Here is a 19,749-nt window from a genome sequence, read left to right as displayed (position 1 = left end):
CTGGTAACAAGATCCTTTTCTACCTTTCTGGCTCTCAGGTGTCAAATTACTTCCTGACTACCCAAGTTCCACCTGAGTTAACCCTTATGAGTGCTGGATGAAGCACTCAGACATATGTCTCCCAGGCGTAACTGATAGGAGTTGACTTCACTCTGTCACAGGTCCCTTGACAGGAAAACCTTTGTCTCAAGTTGTGAAACACAACACTTTACCCAAGTACCCATATCCTGCTCTTCTTAGTCCTAGAACACTCAATCCAGGGTGGTGAGCCTTTCACATATGGGTTTCCCTCAGACATCCTGACGCCATATGGCAATTAACATTTCTTCTGGGCCAGTGGCTTTCACGGGCTTAGAAATACCATGGATGCAGAGTAACATTTTAATATTAAACATATATTAAAATAATCTGTTCTGTGGACAAAACAAAGAAAATAACCCCTCCAAAAGCGCTAACCTACACTAAACTAAGTGCTAACAATATTGTGCTAAAACAATGATAAGTGCTCGTGCAACATCAAATTAATATCAAAGTGACTTACACAATGCTGTGAGAAAAAAGCAGCTAGGTGACAATAATGACAGGTATTTCCAAACCTGATATACACAGTGAACAAACAAATATAAAGTCCCCAGCGCTAAAGTCCAAGATACCGTGATCTTTAAGGCAGTCTCTAGTCTTTAAGGTGGTAGTTGGGCTCTGATATAGATGCTCCAGATGGGATGATGTCCTTGATGTAGATGGATACACCGTCTGAAATAACAGATAAACAGACACACCTGATTGCGCAGTGTGTTACAGCAATCAGAGCCCTATCTGAGATGTGAAAGAATCCTACTCACATAATGAACGCCAATATATTCAGTGGAGAGGATCTGTGCTTGCTCCCCTTCTAATCCGCTCCTCACACGAACCCCACGTGGAGACAGCTTACTGGAGACAGCTTACAGGGTACACCCTCTATCCTCAATGGCGTCGGGGATGCGTCCGTTACGACACCTCCACCAATGTGAGACAGGAATATGTACAAGATAGTGCAGTATGAACAGACCTTTATTTCTTAAAACACTATAAAACGTGATAAAATACACTCACATGGTGCAATAACAGATGGTATTGCTCAATATGCCGTCCGCAGCTTGCATTTCCTGATACCACACCGGAGAGAATCATTGCACACAGACACGCTGTCGACTTGGCGTGTGACGTCAGTGCTATAGGAAGCTCTCCCTGCGGCAGGACTACAATGGCTGGGATGGTTCAAAAGACTAAGCTCCTCCTCCCTACGCGTTTCGTGACACGTGGTCACTTCGTCAGGGGACGTCCCTGACGAATTACTGTACAAAAATATTACAAAAGTTTGAGCACTGGGTGCTCAAAGTACCAAGGTTTTTTTTTTAAGCCACTATCACCTTTTGGGGTGACGTCCCCTGACGAAGTGACCACGTGTCACGAAACGCGTAGGGAGGAGGAGCTTAGTCTTTTGAACCATCCCAGCCATTGTAGTCCTGCCGCAGGGAGAGCTTCCTATAGCACTGACGTCACACGCCAAGTCGACAGCGTGTCTGTGTGCAGTGATTCTCTCCGGTGTGGTATCAGGAAATGCAAGCTGCGGACGGCATATTGAGCAATACCATCTGTTATTGCACCATGTGAGTGTATTTTATCACGTTTTATAGTGTTTTAAGAAATAAAGGTCTGTTCATACTGCACTATCTTGTACATATTCCTGTCTCACATTGGTGGAGGTGTCGTAACGGACGCATCCCCGACGCCATTGAGGATAGAGGGTGTACCCTGTAAGCTGTCTCCAGTAAGCTGTCTCCACGTGGGGTTCGTGTGAGGAGCGGATTAGAAGGGGAGCAAGCACAGATCCTCTCCACTGAATATATTGGCGTTCATTATGTGAGTAGGATTCTTTCACATCTCGGATAGGGCTCCGATTGCTGTAACACACTGCGCAATCAGGTGTGTCTGTTTATCTGTTATTTCAGACGGTGTATCCATCTACATCAAGGACATCATCCCATCTGGAGCATCTATATCAGAGCCCAACTACCACCTTAAAGACTAGAGACTGCCTTAAAGATCACGGTATCTTGGACTTTAGCGCTGGGGACTTTATATTTGTTTGTTCAATCTGTTCTGTGGGTCTGAGCGGGCTGAAATTTGCCAGGACCCTTGCCAGAGTGGCCAAATATCAGCCTTCCACGACCCCCAGAACCGGAGATACAAAAACCAAGTTAAAATCCCCTATTAACTTTAATGCAGGATTCTCCGCTATAGGCTAAAAGAAATCACTGCATTTCACTCTTCCATTGAAATCAATGGGCTTCGCCGCTATAGGCTTTTAATGGAGCAACTCCGCCATTGAAGTCAATGGGAAAACCACATTTACCCATACTCTGTCCGGTTGATCGGAGAGGGCTAGAAATTGCCATTCAGTCATGCCAGAGCAGGGACTACATGCTACCCAAATCCCAGCCCTCTGGTACTCACAGAACCGGAGATATGGGTTTTCCCTTTACACACTTTTGGGCTTAGCCATTTCAAAGCCACGCGGCTTTCCTCCATTTGAATCAATAGGGCCAGCGCTGCCATAGGATTCAATGGGACCTCCGCTACCATTGAAGTCAATGGGAAACACACACTTTTTCACAGTTAACCCTACTCCGTTCGGTTGAGGGAGAGGGCTGGAAATTGCCATGCAGTCATGCCGGAGCAGTGATTACATCCTGGCCAAATCCCAGCCCTCTGGTCCCCACGGAACCGGAGCTATGGGTTTTCAGTTTACACTGTTTTGGACTTAGTGTTTGAAAGCCACGCGGCTTTCTCTGCCATTGCGGACAATGGTGCGACCCTCGTGGCGAGTGCGACCCTTTCTCATCGTCATTCATTGTTAGACCCGGTTGGGGTCGAGTGAGGGGGTTCCTAGGGGCCAAGAGCAAAATGAATTTTATTTCTGGGTGCCCAAGAACAAAAGTTCCCACGCCAATTGGACGTGAACTTGACCGAGACGTGATCAAAGCTCTTTTCAGACATTTTTTCCGCTCTTGGGGTTTTGCGGTCTGGCTGGCTGCCAGCCCGTTCCTGGAGGTCAGTGTCAAGGAATCCCCATTGAAATGCATTACTCCATTCACTTTCAATGGGGGACCGCCGCTCCTCCTCTTGGACTCCACTCTTCTGCGATATCAGGCCCAAATCGCCGGAATCTCCATAGGGTTACATGGGGCTCCAATGGCGACCTATGGAGAGACTGCAAAATGGAGCCTGCAAAGGCGGGAAAAGGAACAACGGGCTATAAACACAAAATTAACATCAACCCTTTCCCTCCCGACTTGATCCCAGTGTATGTGGTTGCTGCATACACTGCAAAGGTACAAACACCAATAATTGTACCCTGAGGCAGGAGAATAAAAACACATGAAATCCCTCTAAATGTGGGAATAGGATAACCAAGGGGCATACCTTTTGGTTATGAAGCAGGGGAACATATGTATTATAAGTACATTTCTCGTTAACCCCTCACTTCCCAGACGGTGGAATGGGGTGCCTAATGGGGGTGACCCCTTTAATACTCGCTTGGCACCCCTCCCCCGTCACAGGCCCTGCCTAAGAACAGGCATAATCCCTCCCAGGAAAACTACTTTTATACTTGCACAATAAACACATGTGGAGATGGGGTAAATATCATATAACTTTATCAACAATAATTAAGATAGGCATAGCATAAACACAATAGAACATTAACCACATGAACATTACAGTTGCTACTGCACATAGTAATACAATCTCACTGTCTCCAGCCCTGGAGTCATAGTGAAAGTTTACGCCCACCCACCCCGCACTAGTGGGGCCCTTGAAGTGTTGGGAATAGCGCTACCCCTGGAACTGATGTGATGTTTCCCTTATACCTAGCAAAGCTTGTGAGTGGTGGCCTGACTCCCTCAGGAGACAGGCTAATTGTACCCGCAGGAGGGTCTCAGACCGCAATCCCCTCACTAATCACCAATGGCACGGCAGCACTGTATCCCTGGATCCTGATTGGAATCTTCCTGAATGCACCCACAGTCTGTGAAACATCAATATGCAGGACTACCACTATAGGGATTTCTCTATCTCTAGGGAAATCCTAAAATATACAACTTCAGTGTCTCAGAGACCTATCTGGGGATAATTGGGATAGCCTACGCCTGGGAGGGTCTAACCTGGCCTCCAGTGTGTCGTATCCTTTCCCCTCATAGGCAGAAATGTAAGGCTTCTCCCATAACGAAGGTGGCCACCGCGGCTACTAAGCCCTTATCCAAGATGGCCACCAGACTTCAGGGTAAATACTCAGAGCTCCCAGTAAGAAGCACCAGAGGTAAGAAGGGGGATCCCATAAATGTTTGAAATATGACAATGCTGAAGTTCAATTTGTTCAGCGCGATGGGCAATATTAGGGAGTAAGGTGAATAATTCTGACAATTTCGGGCCTAAAACGAAAGTGAAAAAATCCTGCATTACACCTCAGGTGCGTAAGGTGAAACAACCACATAGGGTGCCAGACAGAGGCATGAAAAGTTGCCTTTGTTCTCTTGGGACGTGTTCTAGAAATGTTCATTTTTTTCCATAAAAGATTTGCAATTTTTTTCGCCAATGGATTAACTTGTTAATAAAATCACACAGGGGGGAAAAATATCATGAAAGATTTCTTCACATTTTTAATATAAGCAAAGTTTTGAAGCATTGACTTTGTGAAAGCTGCCAAGCTTTGATAAAAGAACCACATTTAATAAAAGTCAATAAAGAAAGCACAAATTCCCGCAACCTTTATTTGTTTGGCAAATTTTAATCAAAAAGATTGTGGAGCTTGTTTATGTGTTGGTATTTTTCCCGTTTTTCCAGGTCATAATGACCAAAAATCACCAATTTTGTTCCCAAAGGGGTAATACATTTTTAAACTTAAGGCAGTACTCCAATGTCATTGGTAGAAATCATCATGTATCTACTGTACTTAAAATTGCTTATGTTTGTCAACCTGGTGACATTGACGCTATTTATCGACTTTGAGAAATCAAACTTTTTGATATTTGACAATTAAAAATCTCTACAGCCTTTAGAGGGAGAGGGGGTGGATGGGGGAGCGAGAGTAAGAGTGAAGCATATATACTGGAATCCCCATGAACTTATATACATCCACATTGAGTCCTTTATATTCCATGTGGAGAGATACATGTGAACACACCTGAAATACCTTGTAAATATGCTATTTGAACATGAAAGGTATGTACAGTAGGTACAGTTTAAACTTAAGTTTAAACTTAAGTGGACACATTCATTTTCAATAGGTGTTCCTCTATTTAGATTTCCCTGTCTATGCAAACATGATTTTTTCTGATTTTCTCTTATTTTTGTTGTGTTCAATATTCCATTCAGATGGAGGGAGATATTTTGTGGTATGGCATGAAGGGAAGTAACACAAGTTCCTATTTTAAGGATCTGTGGGAATGGGCCTGAGGAAGGGGTAGTCAGCCCTGAAACGTTGCCCCTCTTTTGCTCCACCACACTTACTCCCTTTTTTTTGCCGTTAGGCAGGTTATTGTTTGTATCCAATTCCCCTTGTGTTTTTCTTGTTTCCCCTTCCCTCCCTTACCTCCCTCCCATTTTTGCCATTTCTTGGCTTGTGTTTACATAGATTTTCCCTAGGTCAGTGTCAATATCCTATGTGTATATATATATATATATCATACATATATCTATTTTTTGGCATATTCCAGTGTTTTTTCAGTTTATTCTCAAGAGTGCTGGGGACATTACCTTTGTTGCCTTATAGATTTGAGAGGGTTAAGGGTCCCTCCTATTGTTCCAGTGCACCGGTCATTTTATAACTCTATATTCTACTTAGGAGTGCTGTCTGTAATACCGTACTTTTTGTATGAAAGGTATATTCAAATGATTGAAATTACATATTTCCCAGGTACAGTATCTCAGATGTGCTCACAGGTATCCTTTCATGTGTTGTATAGATGAGTGCTTTGGGTGGTATGGAAGCCAGTGTGTACTCTACTAAGACTTACTCTTACTCTCTGTCTCTCAAATTTAAATATCACATTTTGCTACAACTTTGGCAATTTAGACCAACCTTTTAAAATTGCAACGGTCGAACAAATTTTTTTTTTTTCAAACTTTTCTTGAAAGCTGGAGAGAAACATACTGTAGGCGAAGCTAATTTGGGCCAACTTCACACGTCTCACCTTCTTACACATACAGTACCAGTTACAGTACTTCATAAACTTCAACAGTCGCTGTCTTAATAATCTAAAAAAGAAATAAATTGTATAATGTGTTCAATAAATAGTTTTGTAATTTTTATGTTCTGTACAATGTCTGCAATTTCCCACATAGGAAAAAAGGGTGTTCTTGTCTGTCACCGGAGACCAGGACAATTCACCGGGATCATAGCACCAGACAGGACATAGCAGTTTTATTGTGGCCGGAGCCAACAAGCACAAGACAAGTACAGAAAAGAGCTGAAACTCACCAAAACTGGGGCTATGGGGGAATCTTAACTAGCTAGGTGCCGGGCGCTGCTTCACATGGCTTACCCAGAACAGTATCCACGTTCCATAGGTTTCTGGTCCCTCAAGACCTCGGGATGCTTTTTAGGCAATAGTACTTTTGCATCTCCCACTCAGATCGGCGCCAAGCTTCATTCTGGGGTGTCTCCGGCAACGCCTCAAAGCTCACTGCTTAAAAAGCTAACATGCTAACTCCAGGATCGACTAAGGAGCTGAAATCAGCAGCTCTTTACATACAGTTGTAACACATGTAACTCCCCTCTGGGAGATACACTGCTGGTTACTGTCTCTGTGCTGAGGCATACCTGTTGGTTCCAGGAGAGCTGAGTGGATCTGCAGTGTAGTGGAGATCAGGACAGGCTTGTGATGTCATCTGGTTCGGTATCAGCGAGTCCAGCTTCAGGGGGTATCCTGGAAGTACCAGGAGCAGTTCCCTCTGAAACACTCTCCCATACACCTCCTCACTGACTCAGTCCAGGCAGGTATATGATAGAACAGGGACTTTATTGCATCACTACATAAATCTTACATCAGTGGTTACAGGGTCTCAGAAGATTCCAGGCATCTGGATGATGCATGCTCTCTTTGAGTCTGGAGCCTTAGATCTTACAGACCAGTCAGCCTTGCGGCCTGACTGGCCTCTCACACTCCCAGGAGGGGAGGGAACTCACGTCCACTCCTTACAAAGGGTGAACACAGACTGCCTCACTAAACTTTGGCTCTTCCTCTGGAAGCAGGGGTGGGTTCATGATATGTACCTATCCCTGATAGGCTGCATACAGGCCATGAGTCATCACCGCACTCCTGTCCATCAAAGAGGAGCACAAGGGGGGGTGGGGGGGGGCAAGAGCCCACAGATTTAACCTGCTACTGCCTGCTGCACCTAACAGGACTTACATAACAGGGATAATGGGGGGGAAAGAAAGGTATAATGGGACATACCCTGTTACACAGTACTTTCCCAGTTTCCACAGGAAAGTATAGAGGATGGGGTGCCGACCAATCACAGAGCGAAGGCTCGCCTGTGATGGACCAATTCGGGCATGAAGTGGTGACTGTGTATCTAGGACAGCCCACAAGATTGTTGGCTTAGGGAGAGCGGGAATTTCAAACCGACCAATGCGAACAGCGCCTACATGGCTTATATCCAGCAATGGTTCCTCCGGCCGGCCGGATATCTCCTGCAGAGATAGTCTCCTCATCGTCTGGGATGAACAAAGGTTCTGCTTTTTGAGCCAAACTCTCCCAGACCTGAGTACCACCCATCCCCACTCTCACATTGTTCCCAAGTACTGCACCAACCCCTCCCTTCGACTAGCGGGAACCCAGATTCATTAGTGTTCATGCTGGATAAGTATATTACCAGCCTGGCACACTGTTAGGAACGCGCCTCCACCGTCCGTGCTCCCCCGCTTGCCGGCAGCTACTGACCTCCAGGGCAGCCTGCGCGGCCGTGTCCTCCGTCCCTCCTCCAGTTCCCGTCCTCGCGGCGCGCCGTCTCCACCGCCTGGAGACACGCGGCAGGTCCCGTCCGTGCGCACATCTCGGCACATCGCATCCCCGTTGCGCGCGCGGCACGCATGTGCACGTCTTAAAGGGACAAACGCCTACAATAATGCCTGGATTGATTTACACCTGAGCTACACCCTGCCTCAGCCTATCACCGGTCTACCTACATCTGAGCCACTCCTTCTTTCTCTCCCTGATTGGTGTTTCCCTGTATTTAATCTCACTCTGCTCTCTAGTCATTGCTGAGCATAGACCTTTCTATACACCGTGCTCACTTGCAGCCTGAGTACCTGTCTACGTTATTCTGTATACCTGTTGTGACCCTGCTTGTTCCTGACCTGTCTCTTCTTGGTCCCCTTGAACCTTGGCTTGGGTAACGGACTTCTACGCTCTCTATTCCACAAACTCGGTTAATGGACATCTACTACTCTGCGCTCTCCAATCCTCGACTATGGCTTACGGATCTCAACCATTCTACGCTCTCCAATCCCGGACCATAGGCAAGTACCCGCTACCCTCTCCACTCTCCTATCCTGACCCGGCTACGTTCACGACCCTGCAATCTGGACCCATCCCCATGGCTTAGGGCGGTGGTTATATATACATTTCCCATCTCGGCCCCGCGGTTCAGTCCAGGTTGCATTGAGCATCCGTGACACTCACAGACTCAGACATATATGCATCATATTTTACCTTGAATAAAGGTTTACACACACATATAGGAAAGAACATTTCGGCCTTTTAGCCATAATAAGATGGATAACTCCTAACTCTGTTGAGGTGATTCAGACTCCTTTGACATAGCCAGGGTTGAGTGAATCCATACTGTCGCTTGAGTGCTATGAAATAACATAGGACCTTGTTAATCATGTAAGATGTAGAAGGCATTCAGATCCACTAGGTGGCACTCAGAACACTCCCACATAAATATCCTCTCTTCCTCTGAGCAAGAAGAAGAGCCTGTTCTTGTCATTCACTCTCATACCCACCACCACCTGAATCACAAGGAAGTGTGAGAAACTCTTTATAACACAGGGGTGGGGGGGAAGGCAGCCACCAGTTATCCTGCTCAGTGCTCGAGTGACATAAGTAGGTATTGTCACAGTCTAGTAACTAAGTACAAGCTGCAAAGTGGTGAGAAGGGCAGAGTGCAGGCACAATCCCCACCACCATCCTAAATCTACCAAAGCTGGACCTTGCCTCAAAGGGAGAAAGGATCAATCATTCCTGGATGTATCTCCTCATCTCTTGAAACTGTGCAACTTGTGTCAGTGGCAAAGGGTAAGTTTGTTGCATCTCATGTTTCAAAGACTTCACAAGTCACCTTGTCATTAGCAGTGGGTTTCTGTACAATGATCAATTAACATGTACAACTGTCGTTATCCTCCAAACTATTGCAAATGCCAGAAGTTGCTTGTCCTGCATCTACAAACTTTCAGCTCTTAACTTTTTTTCCCCTTCCGTTGATATTTGTGATTTTCTTTTCTTAACAAGTGTTATTTATTTCAATAAACATTTACTTCCAGCAGCTAAAATGAATCCCCCCCCCCCCCCCCAGGTCCCGGGTAAGATTCTGTTAACCCAATAAATGCTGGAATAACCATGTGTTTTGCTGGTAACATTATCACTGAAGTGGCTCAAATAATATACTGTATTTTACTGTGCTTTGGGAAATCTTTAAGTGCATAGAGATGGGGGGCCATGTTGGTGCTGCAGACTCCAGCACTGAAGATGTTAAATGAAGCATGTACAGTATATACAGTACAGAGACACGCTGCAAGCAGCACAGCACATTCTAAGCTGGCACTCTTCCATTGTGTATCAGGACTTTCATTTGAATCCTGACATTTATGTTCGTGGGTGCTTTTATTTTAACTCTTTCATTGCATGACATTGCCATTGCGTTTAAATTGCTGATTTTCCTTTATTTTTTTGTGCAGTTTAAAAAAATAAAATAAAAATCTCTAAAGTAAAGAAAGTTTCACTTGCTTGCCAGACGTACAAAGTGTGATGCTACCTTCTGTTCTTGAGTCATCTCCCTACTGAAACCTTTCATTGGGCTGAGAAAACTTTCACCTGGGAGAAAGTGACATTTAAAAAAAAAAAATTTTGCCCGGCTATCAAAAAGTCTCTCTAGCAGATAGGAAGAGCTGGAGAATACGGGTACCACTACTTTTTTATTTAAAATCGAATCTCCCACTGGGTTCTTTAAAGATGGAGGTGTACATTTAAAAAATAACCTCTCTCGTTAAAAGTAAAAATGACATATATTGCAATTCTTTTTAAAAATGGCATTTTCGCTTGTTGTAGGGAATGGTTATGTTTTGCTTTCAAGCACGGACCCGGGACCCTTCAGCAAGGGATGTGACACACAGTACATGAGCTTTCACAGTCACAGGCGTCTTTGTATTCAGATGCTGCATTTACATCGCGCTTGTGTTGTCTTGAACGATATTGTGTTACAAAGTTAGGCAGTCCGCTCTCCTCGTGTGAATGGTAGAAGATGAACTGGATGTGTCTTTAAATGCACCTGTTGCTTCTTTTTATTATTCCAGGTCAAACCACAATGATTCCACCAGGAGAATGTATGTATGCGGGGAGGAAGAGAAGAAAACCAGTTCAGAAACAGTTAAGCATTTTAATCATATGTGTGTGTGTGTGTGTGTGTGTGTGTGTGTGTGTGTGTGTGTGTGTGTGTGTATGGAAATATATATATATATATATATATATAAAAAAAAAATAATAATAATAATATATGGGATGTTGGTGCACATAAATAATAACCATTATTATGTTTATTTTTGCATACTACTGACCATGTACTTATCATTCTAATATGTATAAAAATAGTACTGCCTGGCAGATTTACAGATATAAAAACCTACAGTAGACATCAAAGTTAACATAGCAAGAACAGAATGATTATTACATTGTTGTTATTTGATGGAATGCTGGTACAGTACCATACCCAGTACTTTCTGGATGGCAATAAAAAATGGTAGCCACCAAGTTTACGTATTAGTTTATTTTGTTATAGGAAATAAATAAAAAGTATTGTTAAATATTTCACACTTACTGAACATATATATATATATATATATATATATATATATAAAATAAAATGTGAGCACATGCTTTTCTGACTATCTTATGTATTATCAAGCTTTTAAGCTTCACCCATGATGTCTTCTCACACAGTTTATTTTATTAATCATTATTTAATTCATACAGTAGTTATCCCAGTTCATGTACCCATTACGTACAAATGTACGCATAATATATATGAAATCCCAAACATGCAAATACAAAGATAGACAATGTTAAGCCATTTTGATAGCATTTTTCTTACTAAGATATACAGATGTAGAAGACGTCAACCCCCGTTAACACAAGATAATGCACAAAAAAAACCACATTAAACATTGCACTCGTTATTTCCTTAACCACTGTGTTAAATTAAGCGCCAGCGTTAGGGCAAAGCATCACGTTAACCCGAGCAGTAAAGTCTGCTACATCTGTATAAGAAAGCCAGGAAGGGAAGTAAATAAGGCAGAGGTAGTAGGTTTACTTTGGAAAATAGACATAGACTAATGTATCATTCAGAGATAAATGAGAGGAAGAGACTGAAGAGCTTGCAATCAAGTGACCACATATTACAGGCATCTGAGAACATAAGCGAGTCAGACGTCATTTTTTTCCACAATGTGGAACTTACTGCGGAGGTTATAAGAAAGCTCTTTTTAAAGCTTTTAAAGTATTTTGTGGTGTCTGCTGAGGCACGACAGAAAAGCAAGTTGCCTAGGAAGTAATATAAGGGCTTGACATTTTAGGAAGGAAGGGTCATTATCACTCCAATGAAAAATGGGTTCCAGATGCCCCAAACCTCTCTGCTAGAGAAATGTTTTTTTGTTATAATGATTCCCTTCATCGTTCCTTTGTACCGTTTAAAGCGGATATATTTTCCTCTGCTTTTATTTCATTTAAGCAGTATTCAAGATCATATATATATTTTTTTTACCTTCATAAAAGAAGCTTGTGAGATCGTTCAGGCCGCATTTTAATGTACAGATCTTAACAGTTAAATAACCAGGGACTTGTTGGCTTAGTGTGGATCTGGCATTTTCTACACAAGGCTTTTCAGCTTTGGGTTGCTTGCCTTAACTCTTTGACTGCCGGTGGCGCTAATTTAAAGCAATGCATTGCAGGACCTGAATGGGGTCTATATTACAGCCTCTGTGCCATACTCTGTGTTATCATTTATATGCAGTCGATCCAAGAAGCATGTTAAAATGTACTACTAGTGTGTCTGACTTAAAAAAAGATCTACATTTACAAAACATTTGGGGCAAAGCTGTTTATACTGCGGTTTATAGAAGGCTTTCCCTATAAATCTCCACATAAATCTCCATACATTATTTTCTTTAAAAAGCAAGCGGAATGGTAAGGTTGAAAATAAAAAAAAACTAGTGGTAGTGGAGGGCCCATATTCACTAAAGGGTGCTTAGCTCTAACAAGTCCTATTCAAATGGATTTGAGTTATTATAGCACGCTACGTTTACTGCCCTATAGTGAATTCGGGCCTAATTAATAAAAAATAGGGGTGGTACCGGAGTATGAAAATGTAAGAAAAGTTGTGTTCCTCTATATCATACACCATATCACACTTAGACCACATACAAATGTATATATATATATATATATATATATATATATATATATATATATATATATATGTCATATAATGTTGTTGTATTTATAAATACTTTTGGATGTTTCCATAAGAAAGGGATGTGCTTGCTGCATGTGTGTGTATATAGCATTTGTGTATATAACATTTACAACAATGCTCCATATAAACATTAATTTTCCATTTAGTAATAGTCAAGACAATGATCACACAGTATAATAGGTTTGAGATGACAACCCAAGATCAATGAACCACTAGAATAGCCCAATCCTGGTACCATACAGGGCAATGAGAATCAGAATAGTGATTATTTATAATGGCACAACTCCCATTACTATTTTAGCTACAGCACATATGAAATTCCCACTGACATATTACAGTAGAAGTTGATGTCATTTGTGTGCAAATTGATTGTCATCTCCTGAAATAGTTCTAGGAATAGGATCACAGGAGGGTTTTTCTCCATTGAAAGACATTCGTAGTAAAAGTCCTGGCCAGAAATATATCCATCACTATCAGATACACAAACGGGGGCAAATGAATTAAGTTTCCCAGCTGCAAAAGAAGGGGAAACTTGGCACCCAATTTGGACTGAAGGAGCGGCTCATTGAGTAAAGACTCCAACTCTGTAAATAATAACACTAGCTCCTTGTGACTTTGGGCAAGTCACTTTATCTCCCTGTGCCTCAGGCCCCAAAAACATAGGGTAGGGACCTAGTGCCTGCAAAATTCTATGTACTGCATACAATGCCAGTGCTGTACAAGAAAAAAACTGTTTATTATTATCAAAACATAATAATAAGCATCATTGATTTCAGTGGGAATGTTTCTTTTTGATAAATCTGATGCTGTTTTTTTGCCCCAGTTTTGCAGCTGGGAGATTAGCAAATAACCTCCCATTTACCACTGGCAAAATCAGTGCTAAGAACAGCACCAGATTTCTCAAAGGTTAAGGGACCTATGTGCTGAGATTGACTATGCGCCAAGACAAAAATAATTATGGGTAAAAGAAAATGTCAGTGCCTAAAAGTACTTATAAACCTTCAAAAAAATGTCTGTCGTTCAGTATGTATCAAGACTTCAGACATGTGACACATCATTTGTTGTTTTTATTTTATTCTTTTTTTTATGCTTTTTCAGGCTGAACACCTGTTTGAAACTAGTTAAATAAAGCAGAGTTGTGTGTATTTTATTTTAATTTGTAGTTAGCATTAGTAAATACAGTATCAGTACTTAGTTTAACATTATTTCTGTTAGCCAGTGTGAAAACAATAAATTCGTTTAACCTAAATAATGAAACGTCTGTGCTGTGACAAACACATTTTTAGGTTGATAAAACAACTTCATTCTGCGCTTGCAAACGTTAGTTAGTCTTCTAAGGCACTACGCCCAAGTTGAACCTGGTGGACGATTTGGAAACCCTTATAATTGATTGTGTGGTTCAAATAACAGCACCAGATTTGTCAAAGAAAAAAAGAACCTTTAGAAAGTAATGGGATGTTAGAATTTCTGGAGCCAATTTTTCAAACTATTTTGCAGCCAGAAGTGTAATAAAAGACCCCAACGTGCCTAGATATTTTTAGAGCTGCAATGTTTTGGAAATGTTGTAGTGGGTGAAACACACCTCCTTGTGACTTTGGGCAAGTCACTTTCTCTCCCTGTGTCTCCTAATTTAGATTGGAAGCTGTATGGGAGAGGGACTTATGCTTGCAGCATTATAAGTACAGCACCCTGTATACTGCAGAGACATACAAGCAATGGGGGAGCGTGGGATTAGAAAAACATTTGACAATAAAAAACAATAAAATTAATGTGGTTACAACAATATTGCTGGGGGTTGGTGAAAATATTAAATACACTTACACGGCCATGTGCAAGCGGACACGGTAATGTGGTTTCTTTAAGCAATTCCAGTCACTCCCAACAACAGGTAATGGTGGTTTAGAGGGTTTTGAAATAAATATATAAATATATCTGTACTCACACGGCCATGTGTGAGTCCTTGCAGGAAATTGGTAACTTTGGGGTTAAATTAACCCTTCTGCATCTCCCCCCAGTGTAGACTCTTCTTTGTTTGCAACCAACGTGGGATTCTAACTCCAGTCTTGGGCATCAGATGGGGACTCTCCCCAGTGGTGGTAGTAGGGGGGGGAGTAGGTAGAGAAAGTGAGGCACGTTGTCAGTGGGGTTTAAAACACATTTATTAGTTTTAAAAGCAATTGGTACAACAAGACTCACATACATACATAGTGGTTGGACCCCTGGCCTCCTCGTGCAGTCCAGGATACAGTTTAAGCAGCCGTTATTGCCAATCACGCGTCCGTGATGCAGGAGGAAAAAAACAAAAAACTTTTTCTCCTTATCTGCAATGGCTGCCTGGTTGATCCGGCTACGGGAGCCACGTTGGGCCAAATTCAGCAGGAACTTTAGAGCTACGCGTTTCGTCGAATCATCGACTTCCTCAGGCTCATATTCTGACGTGGAGGGGGTCTCTGAGTTTTATAAACCCCCTGTGTAATCAAAGTCTAATTGGGGCGGGCTGTGTTTAATAAAGCCCTAATTACAAAGTTTTTTTTTTTTATTTATTTTTTTTTTATGTTTTTTTTTTTTTTTTATAAACGAGATTTACATAATTCATGTTCTGTAATCACACTGTCTTGCCTTTTAGAATTGGTTTAAGTTAAAACATTCTTGTATACTTAAATTAATATCCCTAACCATCAGGGGTTAATAGATGACTGCAATAAAATACATACTTGTTGATTATTTAATGAGATAATTTTATCAGAGTATTGTCAAATTTATTTGTAAACTTCACACACATTTAAACAATTTTATACAAATTCTACTAAAATTAAAATTCACAGGTATTTTGGTTTTAAGACCTCCAATGGGGTCCATCTAATCATATGTCAGAATTGGTCATCTGGTGATAATAGTTCAAAGTGTACTTGCTCCTTGAACCTGAACATTTAGATAAAAAATTCTTACCATGTAGATTTATAAACACATATAAATTAGTTAGAACATTTTGGCTATCAAAAGTGCCCAAATCCTTTAATATAAAAAGTAAATTACCCATCTCCGTCAGGGTTATACATTGGTTAAAAAACAATTATAAATGGATCATACGCAATATGTTCCATTTTAAAAATTAATCACTTTTGTAATAGTCGCACAAAATATTATTATCATTCTAAATCTAAAAGCTATGAACTAAAAATCTAAAAACAAGACTGACAACTAAAAACTAAAACTAAAAAGGGAACTGACGCTGGACAATGAAAATCTAGGGAACTAAAGGGAGCTGTAACAGAATGGAACTGTAAATGAATGGAACTGTAAAAGAAGAAGGGGAGAGGGGAAATACAATCAAACCCACATCTAATCCAATTTTCTTATGGTTCTAGATAGGGGTAAAAAGTTCCTCCCTCATAACTCTATATAGTTTAATGAATGCCTCAGTAGCCCAGTAAAATTTAATTTAATTTATTCAATTGAAAGCGGCGATATCGGAAAAAAAAGTTCCCTTTTTAGTTTTAGTTTTTAGTTGTCAGCTATAAAGTGACCATAAATAGTAAGTACAGAACACTAAAAAAGTATAAAGCATCTTCAGATATCATGTATAGTTTTTGAAGGATTCTATCCATCATCAATGGTGTTTTGGGAGTTAAAGTCTCCAAGAGAGACTAGGGCAGGTGACAGCACCGAATGTATCACAGAAAACACATTGCATTTCAAGCTTCATAAGTCTCCCAATTCTGCAACCAGAAGACTTTCCTAGATGGCTACACTTTTGTAGTCTTCTCTATCAGGCAGCAAGGTCAAGGAGACTATTGTATTCATAATATTATTTTTCCCCATATAACACTGACAGTACACTGTAACAATATACATCAAATTTTGCTGGCCCAATGGCCCGTAAGAGCTTACAGTCTAATTTGGTACCTGTGGCTCAAGCAGATACATTGACCTGCCCAAACTGGGTTCATTTGCTTCAAGGGCAGTCTTCTTATGACTAAATTACCCCATGAGCACAATTATTGGTGAATAACAGTTTTTAATGACTTGCAAGAAGTTTTGGTTATTAACCCAAAATTACACTGAAAATAGCAACTGGGAGAATGTCAGATGCAGTCTGTGGAACTTCAGACAGATTTTTTTTTTTTTTTTTTTTTTTTTTTTTAAGGTGTCATATTTCTACTTATTTTGTCGTTTTTCAATTTCATGTTGGATCTTACAAGATCACATATCTTTGTGCTGTCACTAGCCAATATGAAACATCTGTGTATAATTCTTCTGTTACTCCAACGATAGGAACCACAACACACACATTATTCACTTATTTTTCATGTCAGATACAGCTTCTAAAATTGCATTGATGCAAGAAGAGGCAAATTATTTCAGTGCTGGTGCAAACTCAGTGCGCCAAAAGAAAGTAACAGCGATGATTGGATATTGCGTATGGACTATTGTGTCACGTGACTTATTCAATTACAGATGCGATTGTGCGCTAGAGCTTGAAACCTCTGCAATGCCTTGAGCAGCAGTGTTGCAGACTTCTCTTGCACTAACAGGTGAAAAAAATGGCAGTGCATGGCCTGAAGAAACAGGAGGAGGCTCACGGCAGCAAAATGTCATTTATTGTAATAAAAAAACAGACAACAGGCCCCCCACGGCTACAGCAGGTACCACCTACGTGTTTTGGGCTCTACACCATTTCTCAAGGTGTACCCCACTTCAAAGAAAGCTAGGCAATGAAGCAATGAGGATGGGGTTTACCATACTTAGTTAAGTTATGGTCGGTAAAAAAAAAGTGACAAAAACCCTCCACAGCAAAGCATATAGCATCTTAACCCTGGCTGTGCTCAAAGCTGTGACCATGCAGCAAGCTTAAGCCTATAGGGAACCATGTTAAAAATGGTTTAGACGCAAAAGGTGGCACTGTGTGTTCATTTGCATGTCATTTCCCAGAATCCCTTGCTGCAGTGGAAGTGCTGTGTGCTGGGTGATAATGGTGAAAGGCGGGTTTGCAGACCTGTCTAAGACATGCAAATGAGCATACAAGAATATTTCCATTTGCTATATGCTTTGCTGTGGATGGTTTTTGTCACTTTTCTTTCCCACCATAACTTAACTAAGTATGGTAAACCCCATCCTCATTGTTTCATTGCCTAGCCAGTTAACCAACCCCACACTGATGAGACCCATTAAGGTCGAAACGGTTGTCTGTGGGTGGGTTTTCTGGCTATGCATCTTAACCTTAACCCCTCTGATAGGCTAAATGGCCTGTCACTCCCCCAGAGACAGCCAGTGAGGATGCACATCCCTCCCACTCTGTGATAGGCTGATCAGCCTGTCACTCACCCAGGGACAGCCAATGAGACTGCACATTGTCTGTGTAACATCTTAAGTGTCACATACTGTATGAAGTGTCAGTGGAGTTCAAATTGGAGTTGAATTGGAGGTGAAGAATACAAGAATTTGACTTTGCTCTTCATCATCAACCCTGTAACTCTGAGAACTTGGCTTTCTAAATGCTCTGACATATTTTTCATAGCTAAAGACTAACTTTGTAAGCTGCTGTGTAACCTTGAGTACTACACTGCCCCCCCCCCCCCCCCCAGGCCTGATTTATACATTTGCTCTTTCACATCCTACTCCTCATCTCCTCCAATACCTGGGAACTCTCTCCTCCTGCCTGTCTCTATTTGCATCTCATTATGCCCTCCCTATTGTTTTTTTCTGTTTGCTGTTTCCTCACTCATTTGTAAGCTTTTCTGTTCTCCCCAACTTCCCCAAATTTCTTCATCTCTCTTTCCCTCCACCTATGCTTGTGCCTATACACTGCACCACTATGTACACAACTTTCCCAACAACTTCGACACCCCTCAATAAAAAGCACCGCCACAAACCCTCTTCTCACCTCCTCTCTTTCTCTCTCTACTCCACCTTCTTGCTGCTGGGGACATCTCTCCTAATCCTGGACACTCCTGCTCTTGCCCATGCTTCACTGCCACCTCTTTCCCAGCTAATGGTGTTATCCCATCTAATTTAATACCAACCAACCTTACAACTCACCTCTCACAAGAAGCATCCCAATAGCCTGCACTCATGGCTACTCTCCCACATTCAGTCACTCCTACTAACCATTGTGGCCAAGCACTGCCAGCTCCAGTATTTCACATATTCCCTCACCTGCTGGCTCTGAAGGTTTCCCAACATACCACTTAGATTGTAAGGTGTCAGGGGCAGAGATTTGTTTCCTATTGTCTGACTTTGCTGCGCTGATTGTATTATTATAATTTCCTGTACTTTGTTGTCGTTTTAAAGCGCTGAGTACTCTGTCGGCGCTATATAAAAAAAGATACATACATACATACATACATACATACATACATACATACATCCCTCTCCCTCTGTGATAGACTGAGCGGTTTCTCACACGCCCAGGAAACTGGGGGGGGTTTAATGGCAATGGAGATAGCATGGAGAGGAGGCGAGAGATGAGATGAGGAAGGAGTGTAATTTGCACATAAAGGAGTAGACACAGTAAAGCAGGGAATGTAAAGAGGGGAAGAGAGCGCAAAGAGGAGCAGGTGCATGATGGAGGGGAGGAGATACAGCAAGGAGGGGAGAGGAGAGAGAGCAGAGAGCAGTGTGCACATTGGGGAGGAAAGACAGCAAGGTGAGTAGCAGGAAGAAACAGAGACAGCAAGCAGAGGAGGAGACAGATTAGGAGAGGAGGGAGTGTAGTGTGCATAGAGAGAAGCAGACCCAGTAAGTCAGGGAGAGGAAAGAAGGAAAGGGAGAGCGCAAAGAGGAGCAGGGCATGATGAAGGAGAGATAGCAAGGAGGGAGAGGAGACAGAGAGAGAGACAGCAAGGAGAGGGGTAAACAGAGAGACAGCAAGGAGAGGAGGAGATAGTGAGATACCGTAAAAAGAGGAGGAGACAGAGCGAGAGACAGCAAGGAGAGGAAGAGGCAGAGAGA

General features: G+C 41.9%; 1 protein-coding gene across 2 annotated transcripts in view; it reads left to right on the top strand.

The window, feature by feature from the left end:
- The first annotated feature begins 9,047 nt into the window (after positions 1-9,047).
- AHRR (aryl hydrocarbon receptor repressor) overlaps positions 9,048-19,749 on the top strand; it is a 313,408-nt gene continuing 302,706 nt past the window's right edge. For both annotated transcript variants that reach the window (XM_075586044.1, XM_075586043.1), the window contains exons 1-2: positions 9,048-9,350; positions 10,625-10,697. In XM_075586044.1, the coding sequence (XP_075442159.1) occupies positions 10,636-10,697 (62 nt within the window). In that variant the 5' untranslated portion in view covers positions 9,048-9,350; positions 10,625-10,635. The remainder of the gene's footprint in view (positions 9,351-10,624; positions 10,698-19,749) is intronic.

This window comes from Ascaphus truei, chromosome 2 (genome assembly GCF_040206685.1).
Source record: "Ascaphus truei isolate aAscTru1 chromosome 2, aAscTru1.hap1, whole genome shotgun sequence".
Lineage (NCBI taxonomy): Eukaryota > Metazoa > Chordata > Amphibia > Anura > Ascaphidae > Ascaphus > Ascaphus truei.
This window is presented reverse-complemented; position numbering and strand designations above follow the sequence as displayed.